The sequence below is a fragment of the Cryptotermes secundus genome, unplaced genomic scaffold (assembly GCF_002891405.2).
Source record: "Cryptotermes secundus unplaced genomic scaffold, Csec_1.0 scaffold1314, whole genome shotgun sequence".
In the NCBI taxonomy this organism is placed as follows: domain Eukaryota; kingdom Metazoa; phylum Arthropoda; class Insecta; order Blattodea; family Kalotermitidae; genus Cryptotermes; species Cryptotermes secundus.
Genome location: NW_019720589.1, coordinates 68,779 through 87,857, shown reverse-complemented (window position 1 = coordinate 87,857; position 19,079 = coordinate 68,779). Strand labels below are relative to the sequence as shown.

Sequence of the window (19,079 nt, the reverse complement as noted above, 5' to 3'; positions counted from 1 at the left end):
GGCATTGTTGGCTTGGTAAATGGCATCACCTTTAGGGAACAAAGTTTGCACCATGGGATGGACCTGGTCGCCCAAAATGGTCACATAGTCGTTGGCAGTGATGTGACCTTGCAGGGTAATGATGGATCCGACAGAATACCACGATATGGCTGCCCATACCATGATCGAACCCCCACCATGTTTCACTCTTGGCAGCAAACAACCTGGATCGTAAGCTTGATACGGCGTTCACCAGACGTAAACTGGGCCAGAAGTCGGGGACAGTGTGAAGGTGGACTCATCCGACCAAATGACCGTCTTCCATTGCTCCATAGTCCAGGTTTTATGACTTTGGCACCACACTCTCCTCTTAGTGGCATTTTGATCACTGATGAGTGGCTTTGGAATTGCAGCTCGTCCAGAAATACCCTGCTCGTGGAGTTCCCTTCATACTGTTTTGGTGCTGACAGGGTTTGTGAGCGTGACATTCAGTTCAGCAGTCACTTTTGCAGATGTATTCTTATTTTTCGTCACAATCCTACGCAATGTTAGTCTGTCTCGATCACACAACACACATTTTCGTCCACGCTGGTATTTATCAGATGCAGTTTTTTCAGTCCTCCTGTGTGCGGTCATAATCTTGGATACTGTGCCTCGCGAAACACCAAAAAACTCGGCTACCTTGATTACGGAAGCACCCACCATACGGGCCCAAACAATTTGCCCGCGTTCGTATTCTGTTAGCTCTGACATGATGCACTAAAAACTGCACAGAACACTGTCTCGACAACAAATGAAGCTTGCAACATATTGCAGAGGCTGTACAGGTACTGCTGTTGGACACATACGACATCGTCCCCGACAAACGTCGCTAAAATAAACACTTTAATTCAGGCATGCATTTCACGAGGTGTTTCCATATTTTTGTCCATCCCCTGTATATTTTTATCAAAATTAACATCTGCCTTGATCACACCATGTCCTTGCCTGATACAAAAATATAAACATATGAATAATTAATGAAATAATTAAGCCTTTCCATGTAAGGATTTTCTTTTTGGCTAATTTAGAGCAAAGATGTATGAAAGGCCGTGCACGCGCATGTGTCTGCTTATGTAGACAAACATTGTTCACTTTAACCTGCATGAATCATATTCTGTATAATTTATTAGGAATTAAACTAATAATAACTTAAGAAAATTATGTATATTTTAAGTATAAATGAGCATAATGACATGAGGGTAGTAGCAGAGACGCACCTTTACCACACCCATTTTTCATACTGCAAGTCAGTTTAAACAGATGGCGGCCTTGGCATAGTTATATGCTCTTTCAAGTTACATCAAACATACTCTTATAATGTACAGTCCTTGTCGGTGGCTATTGATTCCCTAATTCAGAGATTCTCATAAACTTGACAAACCTATATGCCTAGGGCATAGCAAACGTTACAACGACTTTTACCCCACGTTAGTGAGTGATCATTTTAACTCAATAATTGAAGTTTTATAATATTACAATAAAACAGTTTATTAATTTATTTATTGTTCATTAAAGTTTGGCTGTTGAACGTCAGATGGTAGGAAGAATGGCGAATAGTGTATTGGAAAAGATGAGGAAAGACGTGGTCGTTGCCTGTTTAAAGAAAGTCAGGAACACCACGTAAGACTTCCGTCAAGATAGAAAGTGACTCGGTCCAGTTTCGAACAGTGTACCTCTGAAAATATAAGGCTGAAACCATTTCCCTGCACCAGCTTACAGAGCTCATCTAGGCCCGTCTAATATCACTGCTATCGGCGGTCCCTCTAGCAAGTATCACAGGCATGTTCTCCTACTTCCAGCCCTGATTTACTGTCCTTCTCGGTATTGGTATGTCCGTTTTATCCTACTCGATGTAATCTTCAAGTTATATTTAGTCAGTTTTGCCTTGGTGCGTGTCGTAACAAATTAGGGCCAAAGGTGCACATGACGTCATAATTCTGATGCGTTCTTTTTGGTCACTTATCTCGAAATCCGTACTACTTACGGAAAGAGTCTATAGAGTGTAAAATGCATGTTTCGTGTTTCACTACGTCTGCTCTGAATATTATTTGCTCCGATAAATATTTGGCGAGTTACACTAGAGTTACTGTCAAGTTGACCGCAAAGCTCTTGCAAATTTTCATGTAAAGCGTCCGTTACTGTTGTATGATTTTAGCAAAAATTCGAACGGATCGGGAAATTTTAGCAAAACTCCCCAGCATACAATCTCACTAATATCTGTTCTCGGATAGACATACAAACATGACGTACCTAATAAGCACATTTTTGCAAATTTTCGTTTGCAACGAGCCAAATACTACTGTAAATAACTACGCAGAGATTTTTAATTAAGATAAAACAGGAATCCATCACACCCGTTTGTATCACGGAAACGGCGTTCGGGATCCAAATCTCCCTTCCTTCCGTTACGTAAGAGATAGGACTGGTGTGAAAATTCGTACCACCCTAACGGAGAGAATTTCTTTGTCAGGATATCCTACACTGCCCAAGGTAGCCGCTGCGCCGTGAAGCTCTTCCAGAGCTCTTGTCATATAGGATGACAATCTATAGAAATGCTTCCCTTCCCAGTTGCATGAGAAATAATTTATGAATTAAATGATACGTTACACGCCTAAAATTAAGAGATGGAAGATCTGTACTGTTGCACTTTTAAGGAGAATTAAAACTTACTGTGGGTAGAACAGCATCTATAGCCAGCTCAACAGATGTCCTGAACGTATAGCCTGGTTGCGGAGCTGGGATGCTAATGTGGCCATACCAGTTGCCAGAAGAATCCACCTGGTACTGAAACACATCAGGGCAAGGGCTTGTGGGAATTGACTGACCCCAAGTGGGCCCTAGGTTCTGTGCTGCGAGTATGAATCCCAGCACTTGGGCGCACACCATGACAATCACCTAAACTCACACAAGCACATCAATCTCCAGCCTCTTAGACCGTGAGAACGAGCTTCTAAAGAAGGAAGCGCCAGACTTGTAGTGATGTGTACATTACAGACTGCAGACGGTGGCGAATAATGATTCAGCACGTAAAACCACAGTTAATGTATTCTCAGCTCTGTATGCCTAGCGCGTAGTCTTGTTCTAAGTAATAATGTAAACACGTAATGCTTACAAGGTACAGTCAAAGGAGATATTTCGTTGTCGTATGATTAAGATCGAATAAAGCTTCGAAAGGTTACTTAATTACTGTTTTAATTACTATCTGCAAAACAATAATTCTGCCTGTCTATCCGCTACAGTTGGCACCAACTTCGCTGACAGGCGGCGGTCGCTCGGTATAGTTCGCTTGCGGACTAAAACCACGGAGTTTCTTTTTGTTTTGTTTATGAAGACACGGACTGATCTGTCTGCGGAGTATATGGATTAGTGGCGGACTTTTGTCAACACAACAATGGCCATCCTGGTTCCATGTGGGGGGGGGGGGGCTTGAAAAATTGAGCTTATCAAGAAATACTCTGCATTTTGAACTTATTGTTCCAATATTATGTTGGACACTGTCTATTGTCTGATATATATTTGATATATACGACATTTCCGGAGTTGACTGTATTCCCATTTTCATGTCATAGGTTGTCTTAATACGTGTACCAGCACAATGAATCGTCCATTGTCAGTAACCTTCACAGAATCACCGTGGAGTTGGCTATCCCTGAAATGCAAACATCCCATTTTGAAGATAATTATTTGCTTGCGTCATGCATCTCGTTTTGAAGAACTGGTCTCAGTACAGGGCGTTAAAATGACACTCACTACTTCACAAGTACGGCAGACCATTAAATGTGAAAATGTGTACATTACGTTTCAGCGTAAATGCAAAGTACCGCCCACGCTATAGACGCCCTTGCGTGACAGGAACAAAGGTTTTGCTTCAAGAAAAAATAAAAGGAAGCCAAGGGTCTCTTTGTTACGACAACATAATGTATAGTTATGCGAGAAAACAACCCTTTGCGTTTTCTTTTATTTTGCTTGAAGCTGATTCTTCTGTTTATCCTTCTCCATGATCGTCTCGTTCATTTCTTCTCTCAGTCCTTTTTCTGTTCTTCCTCTTTTTCTCATCAAGCTTGAGAGTGACAGAGAGAAAGAGAAAGACGGGAGGAGACAGAGAGAGCTGATGTTTTTTCTTAACAAAAAGCTTGGAGGTGAACAAGGAAATGTCGTAAGGCCTAACCAACTAATTTACTAGGTCCTACAAGTAGTAAACTTAATTCAAGTACATAGGCTACAAACCAACTTAACAACAAATTTACAAGTATACTAATCAATTAACAAGAAAATTAAGCAAATAACTAAACAACCCTTAAGTTTTATTGTGCTTGTTTGCTTACTACTTGCTTGGTTGGATTACTTTTCGATCGTCAGTATGGAGGCAATACATTCCTCCGAACCGTCGCTAAACTTCTACCAGACTACATGGCGTCACATCCTTGAAGATAGTGCGCTTCGCAGTCACCGTCGTGATAACCTCAAATGTTACAAAAAATTAAGTTGTTATTTTACCACTCAATTCCAGGTACGGAACAGCCACCTAGACGTCTGCATACAAAATGGACGACCCGCTAAACTGTTGACTGGGGCTCCGAAACTAGAACTCAAACCGCATGTTCCTTCAAGATGGCGTGTCGCCAAATTTTCACACCGACTTCACATCATTCCTCAGCGAGCTGGTTCCTGATCATTGTAACGGCTATACACGTAGGTCGGTGGGCCGGGGGATTCGTGACATTTCCTTTCGGCCACGTTCACCCGTTCTGACCTCCTTCTGTGGGATTACATTTCAGAATAAAATTATAGTTCCGTCAATACCAAAAACGTATAACACTTTAGTGGGAAAATGCGAAGTACTCTTGATTGGAAGGGTTCACTGAGGAACGAAAGAAACAGAGTGATGCGTCAATAAGTGCACATGTATAAAAGTTGTCCCTCTGCTTAACTAATTAAGCACTACGTCATGAAGGTGTATGGGGGAGTGATCCACATTTTCTTGACCTCAGCACCAGCTGGAGGAGAGTGGTCAGCTTCACGCCCCTGCCGCTTTACCCCCGGGGAAAGAGCTCCCGGTACCCATTAGATAGGAGGCTGGGTGGGCCCTAGAGCCGTTCTGGACGATATGGAGAAGAGAACATACTGACCCCACCGGAACTCGAACTCCGACCCCTTGTTCGTCCAGTCCATAGCCAGTCGCTATACTGACTGCGTTACACCGCCTCGCGCACAGGTTTAAACGGACCGTAATAAAAACAGTTCTTCGTTCCTGCTGCACGCAGATCAGTTCAGGTTGTTCAATAGGCCTGAAATCGTCCAGATGATTTTAGGTTACTCTCTGTGTCGGCCACGTAGTCTATTTAGCGATCCTCTCGTTTCTATGGACTCCGCTCATTCATGCCCGCAACCCCAAAATCAGGAATTTCATATATACCGTTGAGGTCATAACATTTCACAACTTCATTACGTTTCTTAAAATACAACGAGTTCATAATAGTATTTTTTTTACGCCACGGGTTTATTAAACAACGCTAATTTATAAATGATTAACTCCACAGATTATCGCCCTTCTTAAGAAGCTAATAGTAATTCAGCTGATATAGGAATTCCTTACTTTACATGGAAAACAAAGGAGTATTGTGTTCACAGGATTCCGCCAATAATCCTTGTCCTGATTCAAATGAGTCCAATCCACACACTGTTTATTTAAGGCCCATTTTAATATTCGTCTTTCATCTCCCACAATGTTTCAGAAGTGACCTTTCCTTTGGGGTTATCTGACTAAAACGATGTCTGTATTTTCCATTGCTCCCATTCGTGCTTCATCTTCTGCCCATCTCATCCTCCTTAACTTTAACACCTTGATAATTTTGTAAGAAGCAAGAACTAAAATGCCCCTAAATATATAATGTTCCCCAGCATCGTAGTACTTCCCAGAATTCCCTTCATCGCCGTGTTTTGAAATCTCTTAATCTAAGTTGTTCCCTTAAAGCAGCCAAATAATACGAGTATATTAGTAATTACACTTGAATCTTCACATTTTTAGATACATGCCAGGAAAACAAAAGTTTATGGACTGAAATGTGTGAAGTATTACCTAACTTCACGGCGCTGAGCCCTTGTTAAGAAACCACCAGCCGCTCAGCCACTGAAGAATTTTTTCAAATTTTATTGAACTCCAAGTTTCATTACCTTAGTCACAAGAACCCTCCACTGGTTCCCATCCTGAACCAGATCAATCCAGTCCATACTACCCCAGCCTATCTCTCTAGGGTCCATTATGTTGCGTATTATTCTGCCACCTACGTCTTGTTCTTCCTAGTGGTCTCTATTCTTCTGGCTTTCTTACCAAAATCCTATATGCATTCCGCTTAACACGAATGCATGTTAAATTTCCTGCCCATCTCAACTTTCTTCATTTCATCGTTTTGATTATACTTGGCGAAGAGTACAATCTACAAAGCTCCTCGTTGTACAGTTTTCTCTAACCTCCTATCACTTCATTTCTCTTAAGTCCAATGATTGTTCTCGAACGCCCTCAGTCTATGTTCCTCCTTAACTTCGGAGACCAATTTTCGTACCCATACAGAATCACAGGCAAAATTGTTACTTATGTATACTCTGCTGTTTACGTTTCTAGACAGCAGATGAGACGACAAAAGTTTCTGGACTGAATGTATGAATGAATGTATAAGGGGTGTGCCTTCTCGGCCCTTGCACCGCGACCTACAGTGATCTACTGTGCTTAAAGGACTGAATGGTAGCAAACATTGCCCAAATTCAATCTCCCCTTAATTTTCCCCTGAGCCAAATTTTGATTCGTTACTGACGTTCCAAAATATTTTAACTTTGCCACATTCGCAAAGGATCCATTATCTATATTTATGTTGTGATTTTGCCCCGTATTTTGGTGATGAGACATCAATATACATTTATTTTCTCTGCGTTTACCTCTAGACCAACCTCGTTACTAGAATTTCTGTTTTTTTCTTTATGGTATCTCTATTATCTTCCAATAGATTTTCATCATCAGCATAGACCAATCGTTGATGTGTCCCATTTAATTTCAGTCCCACCTGGTTTTCCTAGACATTTCTAATGACATATTCCAAGGAAAAACTGAAAAGCAATGGTGATATAGCATCTCCCTTTTTAGACCATTTCGTATATGGACCGCGTCAGACAATTGCTTTCCTATGAAGACCTTGCTACAGGTTTCATTTAAATACCTTTTAATCGGTTTCATAGGTACACGAAATTCTAAGAAAATATTACATAATACAATACTTCCCTCCTAACTGAGTCATAGGCTGTCTCGAAGTCTGTGAATAGCTGATGTGCCATCTCATTTTTCTTTTTTTTCTCCAGGATCTGACGAGTGCAAAAAATCTGATCAGTTGTTGATCTGTTACAGTGATGATACCCAATAATTTCGTGTATATATGGACTTAATCTTGAGAAAAGGACACTGGATAACATTTTTCATGAAGTTGATCACAGTGATATTTCTCGATAATTACTGCAGTCTGTTTTATCGTCCTTCTTTTAAACTAATAAAACAATAGGCTCCTTCAACTGATCAGACAATTCTTCAATACTCTAAATAAAATTAACGAGTTTATGGAACTCGTATTATTTGACCTGCTTGAATCAATTGTGCCACAATTTTTATCACTACCTGGTGGCGATTTGTGCTCTTTCAATTGTGTGTGGCAAGTATTATCTGAATTTAATGCCGTTCCCAAATATTTTAACTTCTCTATAGTTTCTTCTTATATTGTGATTTATATTCCTGCTTAGTGAAGGCGAATCTTATTCTCAAGCTTCTTTTCTTTTACTTTTATCAGTGAATGCTAACCTTTTTACACACTTCTAATACAGCTTCCGTATTACTCTTTGTATCATTTTGTTTCCATCCGTTAAATTAAAATATCATGAACAGAAGCTATAAACAGATAATAAGGATATTATCTTTTACGTTTAAGATCCATATTAATTTGAATGAGTGTTATTATATTGTACTAATGAGGAGCTTCATAACTTGTACTCTTCTCAAAGTATAATTAGAATGATCAAGTCAAAGAGGATGAGGTGGACACGGCATGTAGCACGAATGGGGGAGAAAAGAAATGCGTATAGGACATTGGTGGGAAATCCAGAAGGAAAGAGACCNCTTATATTGTGATTTATATTCCTGCTTAGTGAAGGCGAATCTTATTCTCAAGCTTCTTTTCTTTTACTTTTATCAGTGAATGCTAACCTTTTTACACACTTCTAATACAGCTTCCGTATTACTCTTTGTATCATTTTGTTTCCATCCGTTAAATTAAAATATCATGAACAGAAGCTATAAACAGATAATAAGGATATTATCTTTTACGTTTAAGATCCATATTAATTTGAATGAGTGTTATTATATTGTACTAATGAGGAGCTTCATAACTTGTACTCTTCTCAAAGTATAATTAGAATGATCAAGTCAAAGAGGATGAGGTGGACACGGCATGTATATTCTGGCCAATTTGTTGTACGAGTATATTACATATCGGTGAATGCTTACGGTCGAAAAAGTTCGTTATGAGTATCCTTTAAATTATGGTTGTTCCTAGGCGCTAATGATACAAATTTTGTAACGAGCATCCACTAAATTAAGGATTGTAATGGACTAGTAAGTTATTGTCACTTATTATTGACTAGACAGGGCGTTCAGAGTGATAATTTGATTTATTGAACGCGTGTAACCGGTAACTACAAAGAATTGTAATACTCTCACTGATTTTCACTCTATAGATGACCGCAACAACAGAGCGCATAAAGATTTCTGTTTGCTCATTAGTGGTTATTAGGTAGCGGCTGCTAACAATTCTACTCAAGACTCGAGATTGTTAATTGCCGACTTCGATCTACAACTTCCGACTCATGACTGACTGTTGACTGACTGACCGCTAAATTTCTGCTGGTCCTCGCCAGCACAGCGATTCTTTATTTCGAGTCCCATGAGACTGGAGACTGGTGACGATGTTTATTATCTGACGGCTCTGGGAACCTTAAGAAATGGTCCTTAGTCAGAGTCAAGTTACTTTACGACTGGTGGTTCACCACTAATCAGTTTGTCTTGACGCCGAACTTCTTGAGGCATATGACGAGAGTTTCTTCTTTTCACAACTGAACCTTACGGTCATCGTAGTCCTTAGGTAATATCTTCTCTAACGAGGGAGTGGGCTTGTCTCTTCTGAAAAAGGTCTGGTTCATGGCTGACTGCTAAATTGCTACTGGTCCTCGTCAGCACAGTGCTTCTTGGGTCCGAGACCCACGGGACTCATACCCATATTTTAGTGCATGACGGCTCTGGGAACCTGCAGCTCATTCTTCTTGTGGTCTTGACTCACAGTCAGAATCAGAGTCAGAATCAGAGCTACTTTACGACTAGCGGTTTACCGCCAATCAGTTCGTCTTGGCGCCAAACCCCTTGAGGATTGTTTTTGCAACTGAGCCCTTGCGGTCATAGTCCTTATGCAGCATCCTCTCTGACAAGAGGATAGGTTTGTTTCTTATGAAGTGGCTTCGCCTTAGTCAAGCGTACGTATCGCACATATAGCGTGTTATTGAAAATTCTTTCTTATGCACTGTATACAAGTCCTCTGTCAGTTCAGGCTTCGCAACGCGTATCATGTCTATCCTTCTTAGCTTTTGCTACAACGGCAGCTGGCAGCTTAGTCACTTGAACAGTTGTAAGTTTGACCGCCGATAGTGGTCTCGACTCAGCTGGTGTCCTCGTTATTTAAATAATCTCGGCACCGACTCCATGCTGCACCGTTGTCCAGCAATTGCCGCATCTATTCCTTAAAATATTTGCGACTTTTAGCAATCATGTCACAATATGGAGTTAAATTTGATAAAATTCGTTATGAGCTTTCCTATTGTAGTGGTCGCATTGGACTTACACGGCAAGAAATTCTTTATGAGCATCCTGCAAAACAGGTATTGTATTGCACCAGTACGTTTAATTTAATGAAATTTGCGATGAATATTGCTTACAGAGGAGATTTTATTAGAGTCACATGATACATTATTAAATTCGGGTGACAACTTTTACTGTAGGCTGAATGACAAGTAGCTGTCGCATTATGTGTTTATTTTGCGTACTTACTTACTCATGGAGCTGAGCCCTTCTGGAGGAGCCGCAAATTTTGCAGTTACTCAAGAATTTCCCAGCATTTTATGGAACCCGAAGGTTCATTACCGTGTTCACAAGAGCCCTCCACTGGTCCCTATCCTGAGCCAGATCTATCTAATTTATACCATCCAATCCTATCTCTCTAAGGTCCATTTTAATATTGTCCACCCACCTACGCCTTGGTCTTCCCAGTGGTTTATTTCCTTCTGGCTTTCCCACCAATATCCTATACGCATTCCTCGTCTCCCCCGTTCGTGCTACATGCCCTGCTCACATCATCCTCCTTGACTTGATCATTCTAATTATACTTGGAGTAGAGTACAAGTTATGAAGCTCCTCATTATGCAGTTATTTTGCGTATCTCGTGTATATTAAACAAAAACATTAATATGTGTAATGAGAAACACCTATAACAGGGTCTACTCTTACCAGATGCGACGATACTTATATTTTAGGGCCTGGGGCAAAGTGGTCCACTCCTGTACGCCGCATCTATGAGCTGTTGACGTAAATTTCTGCGAAGGATGATGCAATGCAATTCTGTGCAGTTGCGAGTGATGTTACATAGTGACGACTCCAGCCTTGTAACTCTGTCAGTGATTATCACAAATAGTTACGTCTTTATGCCTTCTGTGCTCGCAGTCCATAAGCATAATGGCATGAGCTAAATTTTCTTCCCTATGTTTTATACCAGAAATATCTGAAGAATTTCGATTAAATTTCGCGTTGCGTTATAATCTAATATTTGTCGGCACATTAAATTTTGGTCCTCAAAAAATCAGAACTTGGTCTCTCCACTATTTCCTTGCGTCATTTTACATATTCCAATGAGGATATTTCTGCATTTCATAATGAGTATCTGTGACTTACTAAAGCATGAATTCGTGGAAAGTTGCATTGTATATAGAACCCTATGTTATCCACCGTTTTAGACCGTAGGCGAATGGAAGTCCTTTACAGGTGGATAGTCATCGATACGAAAACTAACGTTGCCCCGATACCAGAAAGTGTGAAACTTTAGCTATCGAATCTATGAAAGCTAGGAACATTTGCTGTTGCAGTTTACCATAGTAAAGTAATGTCGGAAGTTATATACGTACGTACGAACATATGTAACAGTACTCACACAGCTATAATTCTTCGAGTAGTTCCGATATTCAGCCATATCGGTCCATAATAAACCTATGTTTATTACATAAGCTCATGAAAGGACTTTCCCATGTATTTTCTAAAATTTTCACAGATTTTCTTTAAATTCAATATGGAAGGCTTTCACCAAACGCTGTTGGTTGATTCACATTTTTCTTTCATATCGATAGGAAATTAAGCCATATTTATTCATGGCAATAAATGGAATTTCCCTGTATTCTATAAACAATTTTATAGATTTGGTTGAAAATCTATATGGGAAGTTTCCGCTAAATTTGTGAGGAATTTTCGATTTTTAGGCTTATTGACCCACAATAAAATTTAATATTCATAATGCCTTAAAGGACTTTTCCGAGTATCCCATAAGCAGTTTCACAGATTTCGTTGAAATCTGAAGTGCGAGACTTACACTACAGGTTAAGGCGGCGCCATAGCTCGGGCGGTTAGTCGCTGGCTTCCCACCGCTGCGGCTCGGGTTCGATCCCGGGTCTGGTCAAGTTGGATTTGTGGTGGACAAAGTGGCGCTGGGGCTGGTTTTCTCCGAGTACTTCGGTTTCCCCTACTAATCTTCATTCTAACAAATTCTCCATCATCATAATTACCCGGGGCAGGCTACAATAGGCCAATCAGTGGCCACCGTGCTGGGAGGACCCAGTTGGACTCCACTCCCCCACTAAGCAAATTAAAATGAATTACACTACAGGTTGCTAGATATTTCCAATTTGCTGTCATATTTAGAACATTGTCTTCAACTTATGAGATGTCGGAATTTGTAATGCAATATATGAAGACAATATCCCCGTGTTCACTTGTAGATACTGAAGAAATCTACTAATTCTGTCATTTCAGTCACTGAGGATTACTGACATTTTGAGCAAGTGGAAGCTGTTGGTATGTCATGTTTGACATGAGTACTCAAGTACCTCAAGTATGCCTGGGTAGGGATTCAGGAAATCCATTAGACCTCAGTCACGGCCTGTGAAAGATAGTGAGCTTAGCGACACATTAAGTGTCACTAATGTACAATTCGGAGTTAACACCCAAAGACGCTACATGCAGCGGTAGAAAATCCCACATATCTCATTCACTATGGTCTGTGAGGGATATTGAGGTTATGAGAGCATGATAGATGGTAGTCGTGAACCATTTTAAGTGCATACCACAGTATTCACATTTAGGCACATGAGAAGTCCACTAAATTTCAGTCAGTACACACTGTGAAGTACTGTTGAGATAAATGGAATATGGTAGATGTCACAGATGGTCTGGTCGAAGTTAATTGCTCTGGACTCACATATATGGACTTAGAAAATCAGGTAACCCTAATTCACTACATCCTATGAGGTATTATGAGGTTGCAGGAACATGAGAATTTTCAGTAATGCCCTCTTTCAATTGTATGCGCTGGTACAGGAGTGAAGACATTGAGGAAATCCACTGTACCTCAGGCACTACCGTCCATGATGGCTTATGAGATTTCCTGAACAATATATTTTGCTGCAATGCCCTATTTGAAATCCCCAGTACTGACATGGTAACTGAGGAAATCCATCATACTTCATTTATTACTGCCATTATGTGGTTATTACATGTGGGAATGTGGAAGTTTTCAGCTTTATGTTCAATTTGATGAGCCAGTGAGGAATGTTGAGTCTGCAGGAAGATGGTAAGTAGGAGCTGAGTTTCCCACAGCTGTGGTTATGAAGAGTTCTATCTTCTGCGATATAACGCTGTGTAGTCTGTTAAAAGTTAACCAACATTTCTTAGGAACTTGTAGCTTCCACTTTCAGGATCAAAGAATAGGCCAAGCAAGAAACCAGCGTGAAGCAGGTGGCAAGGAAAGCTCTTCATGCCAGAAAAGGAGGGCGACATGTTCCCCTGAAATTTCGGTTGACTTTGAATGGACTACATGGTGTTATATCGCAGAAGATAGAACTATTGAACATGGTAGCTGTTATTAAAATACCATCTGAATTCATTACTCAACTGATAACTGAAGTTTAGTCGTTGAAACCTGTGAGAGGTGATATGGTTTCTGAAGCAGTTCAGTTGTCAGTAATGCGCTCTTAGACGTAAATATTTTCATACTCAATGACAGGGCTAGAGGAAATGCACCACACCTCAGATACAACTGCCAGTGTGATATTGGGAGGTTGTGGGAATTTTATAATTTTCAGTAATGCCCTATTAGAGGTTAACAGTCTGGAAGTCTTACATAGGGATTGAGGAACTTGATTAAACTTTTAACACTACAGCTCCAGATGGATAGAAAGGTTGTGGGAGCATGGAAGGTGTCAGTCGTGGTCTAAACATTAATCACTGCAGTCAGAGATGGATAGTGGGGTCTGGAAACTTGGTGTATATATTGATGTTTCATCACCAGAATGCAGGGTAAAATCATAAGATAAAGACAGCTAATAGATCCTTAGAAAATGTGGTACAGGTTCAGATATTTGGGAATGACAGTGACAAATGAAAATCTGCTTTAGTACATCCGACGTGGTGTTCCATTTTTTGCCATTGATGTGTAACGTGGTTAGTATTTACTCATCATATTCTCTTTATTGTGTATCACTACAAGCTTCGGCCCAAATGGCCATCATCAGGTATACAGACTGTTGTGATGAAGGGTTCTGCTGCTCATTGTAATGCTTCTCTGCTTTTCTTATGTAATTGCCTCAGACTAATTCTGTTATGTGAGTTAATGGGCTATTGCTATTCATGTGTTTGCCTTTTCTGTAATATGTGGTGGATCTTATTAGAGTTTTATTTTTTAAGGTATATATTTATGTATCGCGGTAGAGTAGTTGGTTGAGGCACTACACTACAAGCCGGAAGGTTGCAGGTTCAAGTCCAGATGAGGTCATTGGATTTTTTTCAATTGACCTATTCCTTCCAGCCGCACTATGGCCCTGGGGTCAACTCAGCCTCTAACAGGAATGAGTACCAGGAATATTCCTTGGGGTAAAAGACGGCTGGCATGTATGCGCCAACACGTGATCATATATATGTATATATATTCAGCCTCTGCCTACCTGATGTTACTTAACGGTTTTGTTTGTTTGTTGATTTATCTTTGGTTCGATGTGCTGCTAACTGGTGTTCTTTTCTTGTAGAATTTTGTATATTTGGTTATGTGTGTCGGTGTTTGTGTCATTCATTTTGTGGAGATTGAATTTGTAATGTTTGCTGTCATTCAGTCCAGAACATTTTGTCTTCTCGTATGCTGTCAAAGAATGTAGAAATTAGAATATACAGCACTATAATTTTGCCTGTTGTCTGTATGGGTGTGAAACTTTGTCTCTGAAATTATGGGAGGAACGTAGACCGAGGATGTTTGAAAACAGAGCGCTGAGGATAATCTTAGGACCGAAGAGGGATGAAGAGATAAGAGGTTGGAGAAAACTGTATATTGAAGAGCTTCAAGACTTTTACTGTTTGTTAATTATAATCAGAATGATCAAGCTAAGAAGAATGGGGTAAGCAGGACATGAAGTACTTATTGGATTTAAGCTGAATACATACAGGGCTTATGTTAGTAACTAGACATAGAGTTTGGATTGATAAATAGGTTTATTGAACGCATATAACTTGTAACAACAAATAACTATAACAATTTCACTAATCACGCTCTACAGATGACTACTGCAAGCACTTTCTTCTCAGTCCACTATGTCTTCACTAGTTGTTGCTTGGTAGCGGCGTCTAACAAAGCAACTGAAGACTGACTCGGCTCTAGTTCAGTCCAGAAAACTGCCGCTGACGCTCTCCAGATCGTTCGTTCTTGGTATCGGGCCCAGTCAGAACCTATGATTATTTTTTTTTATTCCAGCGCCTTTAAAATGTTTCAAATGGGGTCTCCACTTCGTCAACTTCGACTTCACTACAATGAATAACATTCGAGCATGATATACACAGGGCACCTGTCAATGCAGGCTTCTGCAGCAGATAGCGCCATGATTTATTTTACAACTCCGAAATAGCAGTTAGTCTCTTGAACGTTCGTAGGCCTAACCACCGCCAAATTTAAGTATCTTAGATCTCTTATGCATAGTTTCTCCTTGTTCAATCGCTCGTTCATTTGGATTTAGAGATTCTTGATTACTTTTTCCTGTCTCCTGCAGAATTCTATTATGTAATCGTACACATAAGGAATTTTGAAAACCACGTTCAAGTCGCGGACCATTGTGCACCTATCAAGATTGCCAGTGGAATGGGGAACTCGGTTCTGCAGGGACTGCAGTTTCAAGAAGAGAGCGTCCGCCGCATACATTCAGTTGGGAGAGACATACACATTTATTGAAATAATTGAGGCTTTATAAAGAACAAGTTTAATATTAATGCTTAAAAGCTCTGTCTTGAATAGAAATACATTCTTATGTATGTGCAGAGCACCTTGGATGCGGTCCTTTCGATATGGAGTCTCCATGTCATTCTCCTATTGAAGATGATTCAGCTATTGATCTTCGTTGTACAGCTTTGGCTTGGACCGCATTGAAAACGTCGCTTCTATGAATCCATTCTTCTTGCGCGTTTATTCATTGTGATGGAAAATTTTTACCAAGACATTGCTTACCAACAGCTGCTTCTATTTGTTGCAGTATTTTGGCTTTTAGCCGTCATGTCACAATATGTATTTTAGTTTTACATGGATGTCATTGTGACATCTTTTATAAGAAACAACCACTTGTAGTGTATCTTTGTGACTCCTTAAAATTTAACCCATTTAATACGATCATTTGCAATCTTACCATGTGTTGGGGCCCTAGAATTTTGTTCTGAATAAAAGTTGTTTGCCATCCCTCTTTTTGTCATTTCCTTCAAGTGATCAATTCGAGAATGAATAATGTTTTGTGTTCTCTCATTATCTTCTGTCTCGTTTTCAGAAGATCTATAGCTACTACCATGTTCATATCTTCTTGTGTCATCTTTTATCTTTGCAGGATATGGTACATGATCCAAATATCTTTGTACGCTGTCATCTTTCTGTTGATACATTTCTTGCAGCCCTATGTTGCTACCATCACTTTTAAGAGCTTTTTGAATCTTACTGGTGTAGTCATCGATATCATCATAATCTTCATCACTATCACCACTATCATCACCAAACATGTGTTTATTACCATATGGGTCTTCCTCCTCCTCAGAGTATTGTCTCTTGTCTTTGTAAGCAGAAGTTTCTCTTGTGTCATCTTTTATCTTTGCAGGATATGGTACATGATCCAAATATCTTTGTACACTGTCATCTTTCTGTTGATACATTTCTTGCAGCCCTATGTTGCTACCATCACTTTTAAGAGCTTTTTGAATCTTACTGGTGTAGTCATCGATATCATCATAATCTTCATCACTATCACCACTATCATCACCAAACATGTGTTTATTACCATATGGGTCTTCCTCCTCCTCAGAGTTTTGTCTCTTGTCTTTGTAAGCAGAAGTTTCTTCTCCAGGACTGAGTGGGTTGGAGGTCGTTGTTTTGTAGCGTGATTTAAAAGAGTTAACAATTTTATGGCCTCGGATAGGTTTCCATGAATTTCGTGAATTGCTTTCCTCTTTATATGTAATTCTGTGATGGTTGGGACTATTTTTCTGTGCCTTAAAAGAGTAAGTATCAGGAGATAAGCCCTTTTTTATTCTTTGATCTGTCCTGACATCAGCAATTTCTGGTCCATTTTCAGGTCGTTGTATTCTCTGTACTGTGTCAGAAAAAAATCTGTTACTAGAAGTGAGACCAAGATCTTCTTTCTGTTTAGTTTGTGGATACTTTTTTGACAATTTTCTTTGCCAAGACTTCTTATAACGTGGCGAGAGCGAGATTTTCTTTGGAACGTCAAATTCTGAATTTGCTGGCATTATTTCTTCAGATCCATGAGATGTATCCCCATATGAGTCTTTAGTTCTTCGTTTGTCATACATGAATAACAGATCTGAAGGAATGTTGCTCTGTAGTGTGTCATCAGATGCAGCTTGGGTTTGATCAGGTACAGTCTCCCTAAGAACATAAACAACAAGATCACATAATTGTACCTTTCCTTATTTACAAGTGTGGAGGGGGCATAGCAGTGAGATAATAATACTAAACAATGATCAATTAAAAATAGTTCTGTCCTATATTTTCCTCAGAATAATCTGTCTAAACATAAGTATTATATTCTTCATGGATGTGGTGCAGCATTATTTTTAGATGGATACCAGCAGTTCAGAGGAGCATGCTGCCTTCTTCTCCAGCATTGAAGGAGTACGAGTAGTGTGACATCCCAAAAGACAACAATCACAGGGCTCACCACCATGAGAACTTAGACCTTTCTATCCAAAAATATTTTTACTTTTTCCTCCGAATGTTTTCTGATATTATGCTGAACGTGTAGAAATACATACTTTAGATATTCCAGATGTTTTGATTGTTTATTATTCTGCATCTATGATGGGAAATTTCCGCAGATAAGAACCAGTTTTGAAAGATAATAAATAACACAAATATTAGGGAAAATCATTTATATATCAGTAAAGTGTAATGTTCTAGTCGGTAAAGTTCAGTCAGTGTAGAAAATAGGCTACTGGTTGGGCTGCCGTTGTTCAGTTATCGACACGAGTTTTCTCTATGCCTCAGCATCAAGAATGGCTCTGCCCCCACACCCACCTTGTTTCAGATAGTCAAAGGGGGCAATTTATCAGGGGCAAAACGGCCGAGGCCTGAAGCTGAACACTGATCTGTATTGTATGCGATGTCCCTGTAATTTTATAGTGTGTTATATTTAGAAAATATATCAAATTAATTTGAAAGTGTTTATGTCTTTATGGTTTATTTACTGACACTCCCAGTATCTTATACTAGCACCGAGTGGTGCTAATAATAATACTAATATTAGTTACCTTCCAGACACTACTCCCATTCAGTATTTAATGAAAACTTTTATAAATCCCTTTCAACATATTAAACTCAAATCTTTATGAAGTAAGGAAGTTGAAAATATAATTAAATCTCTCAAAGCAAAAAACTCTTATGGATATGATGAAATATCCAATAAAGTATTAGGAATGAGTTCTTTTTTCATTAGCTCTCCTTTGACTCGCATATGCAACAATACATTATCACAAGGAATTTTCCCAGATCGTTTAAATCAATTTAAATCAAATATTTCCAACTATAGGCCTATGTCACTTTTAACTTCGTTCTCTAAGGTATTAGAAAAAGCTATGAGCATTCAATTGATTGAGCGCTTAAATAACAATAACATTTTAGTGGAAGAAGATTTTGGTTTTAGAACAAAATCTTCAACGGATGAGGCTATATACACATTAGTGAATGAAATCTGTAAGACCTTAAACAGCAAAAACTTAATAGGAGGTATTTTTTGTGACCTAGAAAAGGCCTTTGATTGTGTTAATCATGAGGTTCTGTTGTCAAAATTGGAGTTCTATGGGATGAAAGGTAAAGCTAAACTATGGCTTGAATCTTATTTCAGAAATAGATATCAAAGGGTTTTAGTTACAAATATAAATCTTAATCTCAATGAATTTTTGACATTGGGCAAAATTAGACATGGTGTCCAGCAAGGTTCGATTCTGAGTCCATTGTTATTTCTCGTTTATATAAACGATTTACCAAAAAAACTATAAATGATTAAACTGTACCTATATTATTTGCAGATGATATTAGTTTGTTAGTTAAGGTTCAACCTATGATGATCTCTGTGTAAATATAAATAATGCTTTTCATAGTATAAATGAATGGTTCAAAGTAAAC

The 19,079-nt window shown here is 39.3% G+C and overlaps 2 protein-coding genes across 3 annotated transcripts in view; both read right to left on the bottom strand.

Annotated features, from left to right (window-relative positions):
* Positions 1 to 3,023, bottom strand: part of LOC111870090 (serine protease gd) — a 28,047-nt gene extending 25,024 nt beyond the window's left edge. The window contains exon 1 of one of the 2 annotated variants that reach the window (XM_033753735.1): positions 2,692 to 3,023. In XM_033753735.1, the coding sequence (XP_033609626.1) occupies positions 2,692 to 2,907 (216 nt within the window). In that variant the 5' untranslated portion in view covers positions 2,908 to 3,023. Of the gene's footprint in view, positions 1 to 1,238; positions 1,455 to 2,691 lie in introns of those variants that run through there. The other variant, XM_023862087.2, reaches the window with a different exon arrangement.
* An 11,884-nt stretch (positions 3,024 to 14,907) lies between these two features.
* Positions 14,908 to 19,079, bottom strand: part of LOC111870071 (uncharacterized protein DDB_G0283697) — a 9,835-nt gene continuing 5,663 nt past the window's right edge. Inside the window, exon 2 of the mRNA XM_023862054.2 lies at positions 14,908 to 17,324. Within this exon, the coding sequence (XP_023717822.1) occupies positions 16,040 to 17,324 (1,285 nt within the window). The 3' untranslated portion in view covers positions 14,908 to 16,039. The remainder of the gene's footprint in view (positions 17,325 to 19,079) is intronic.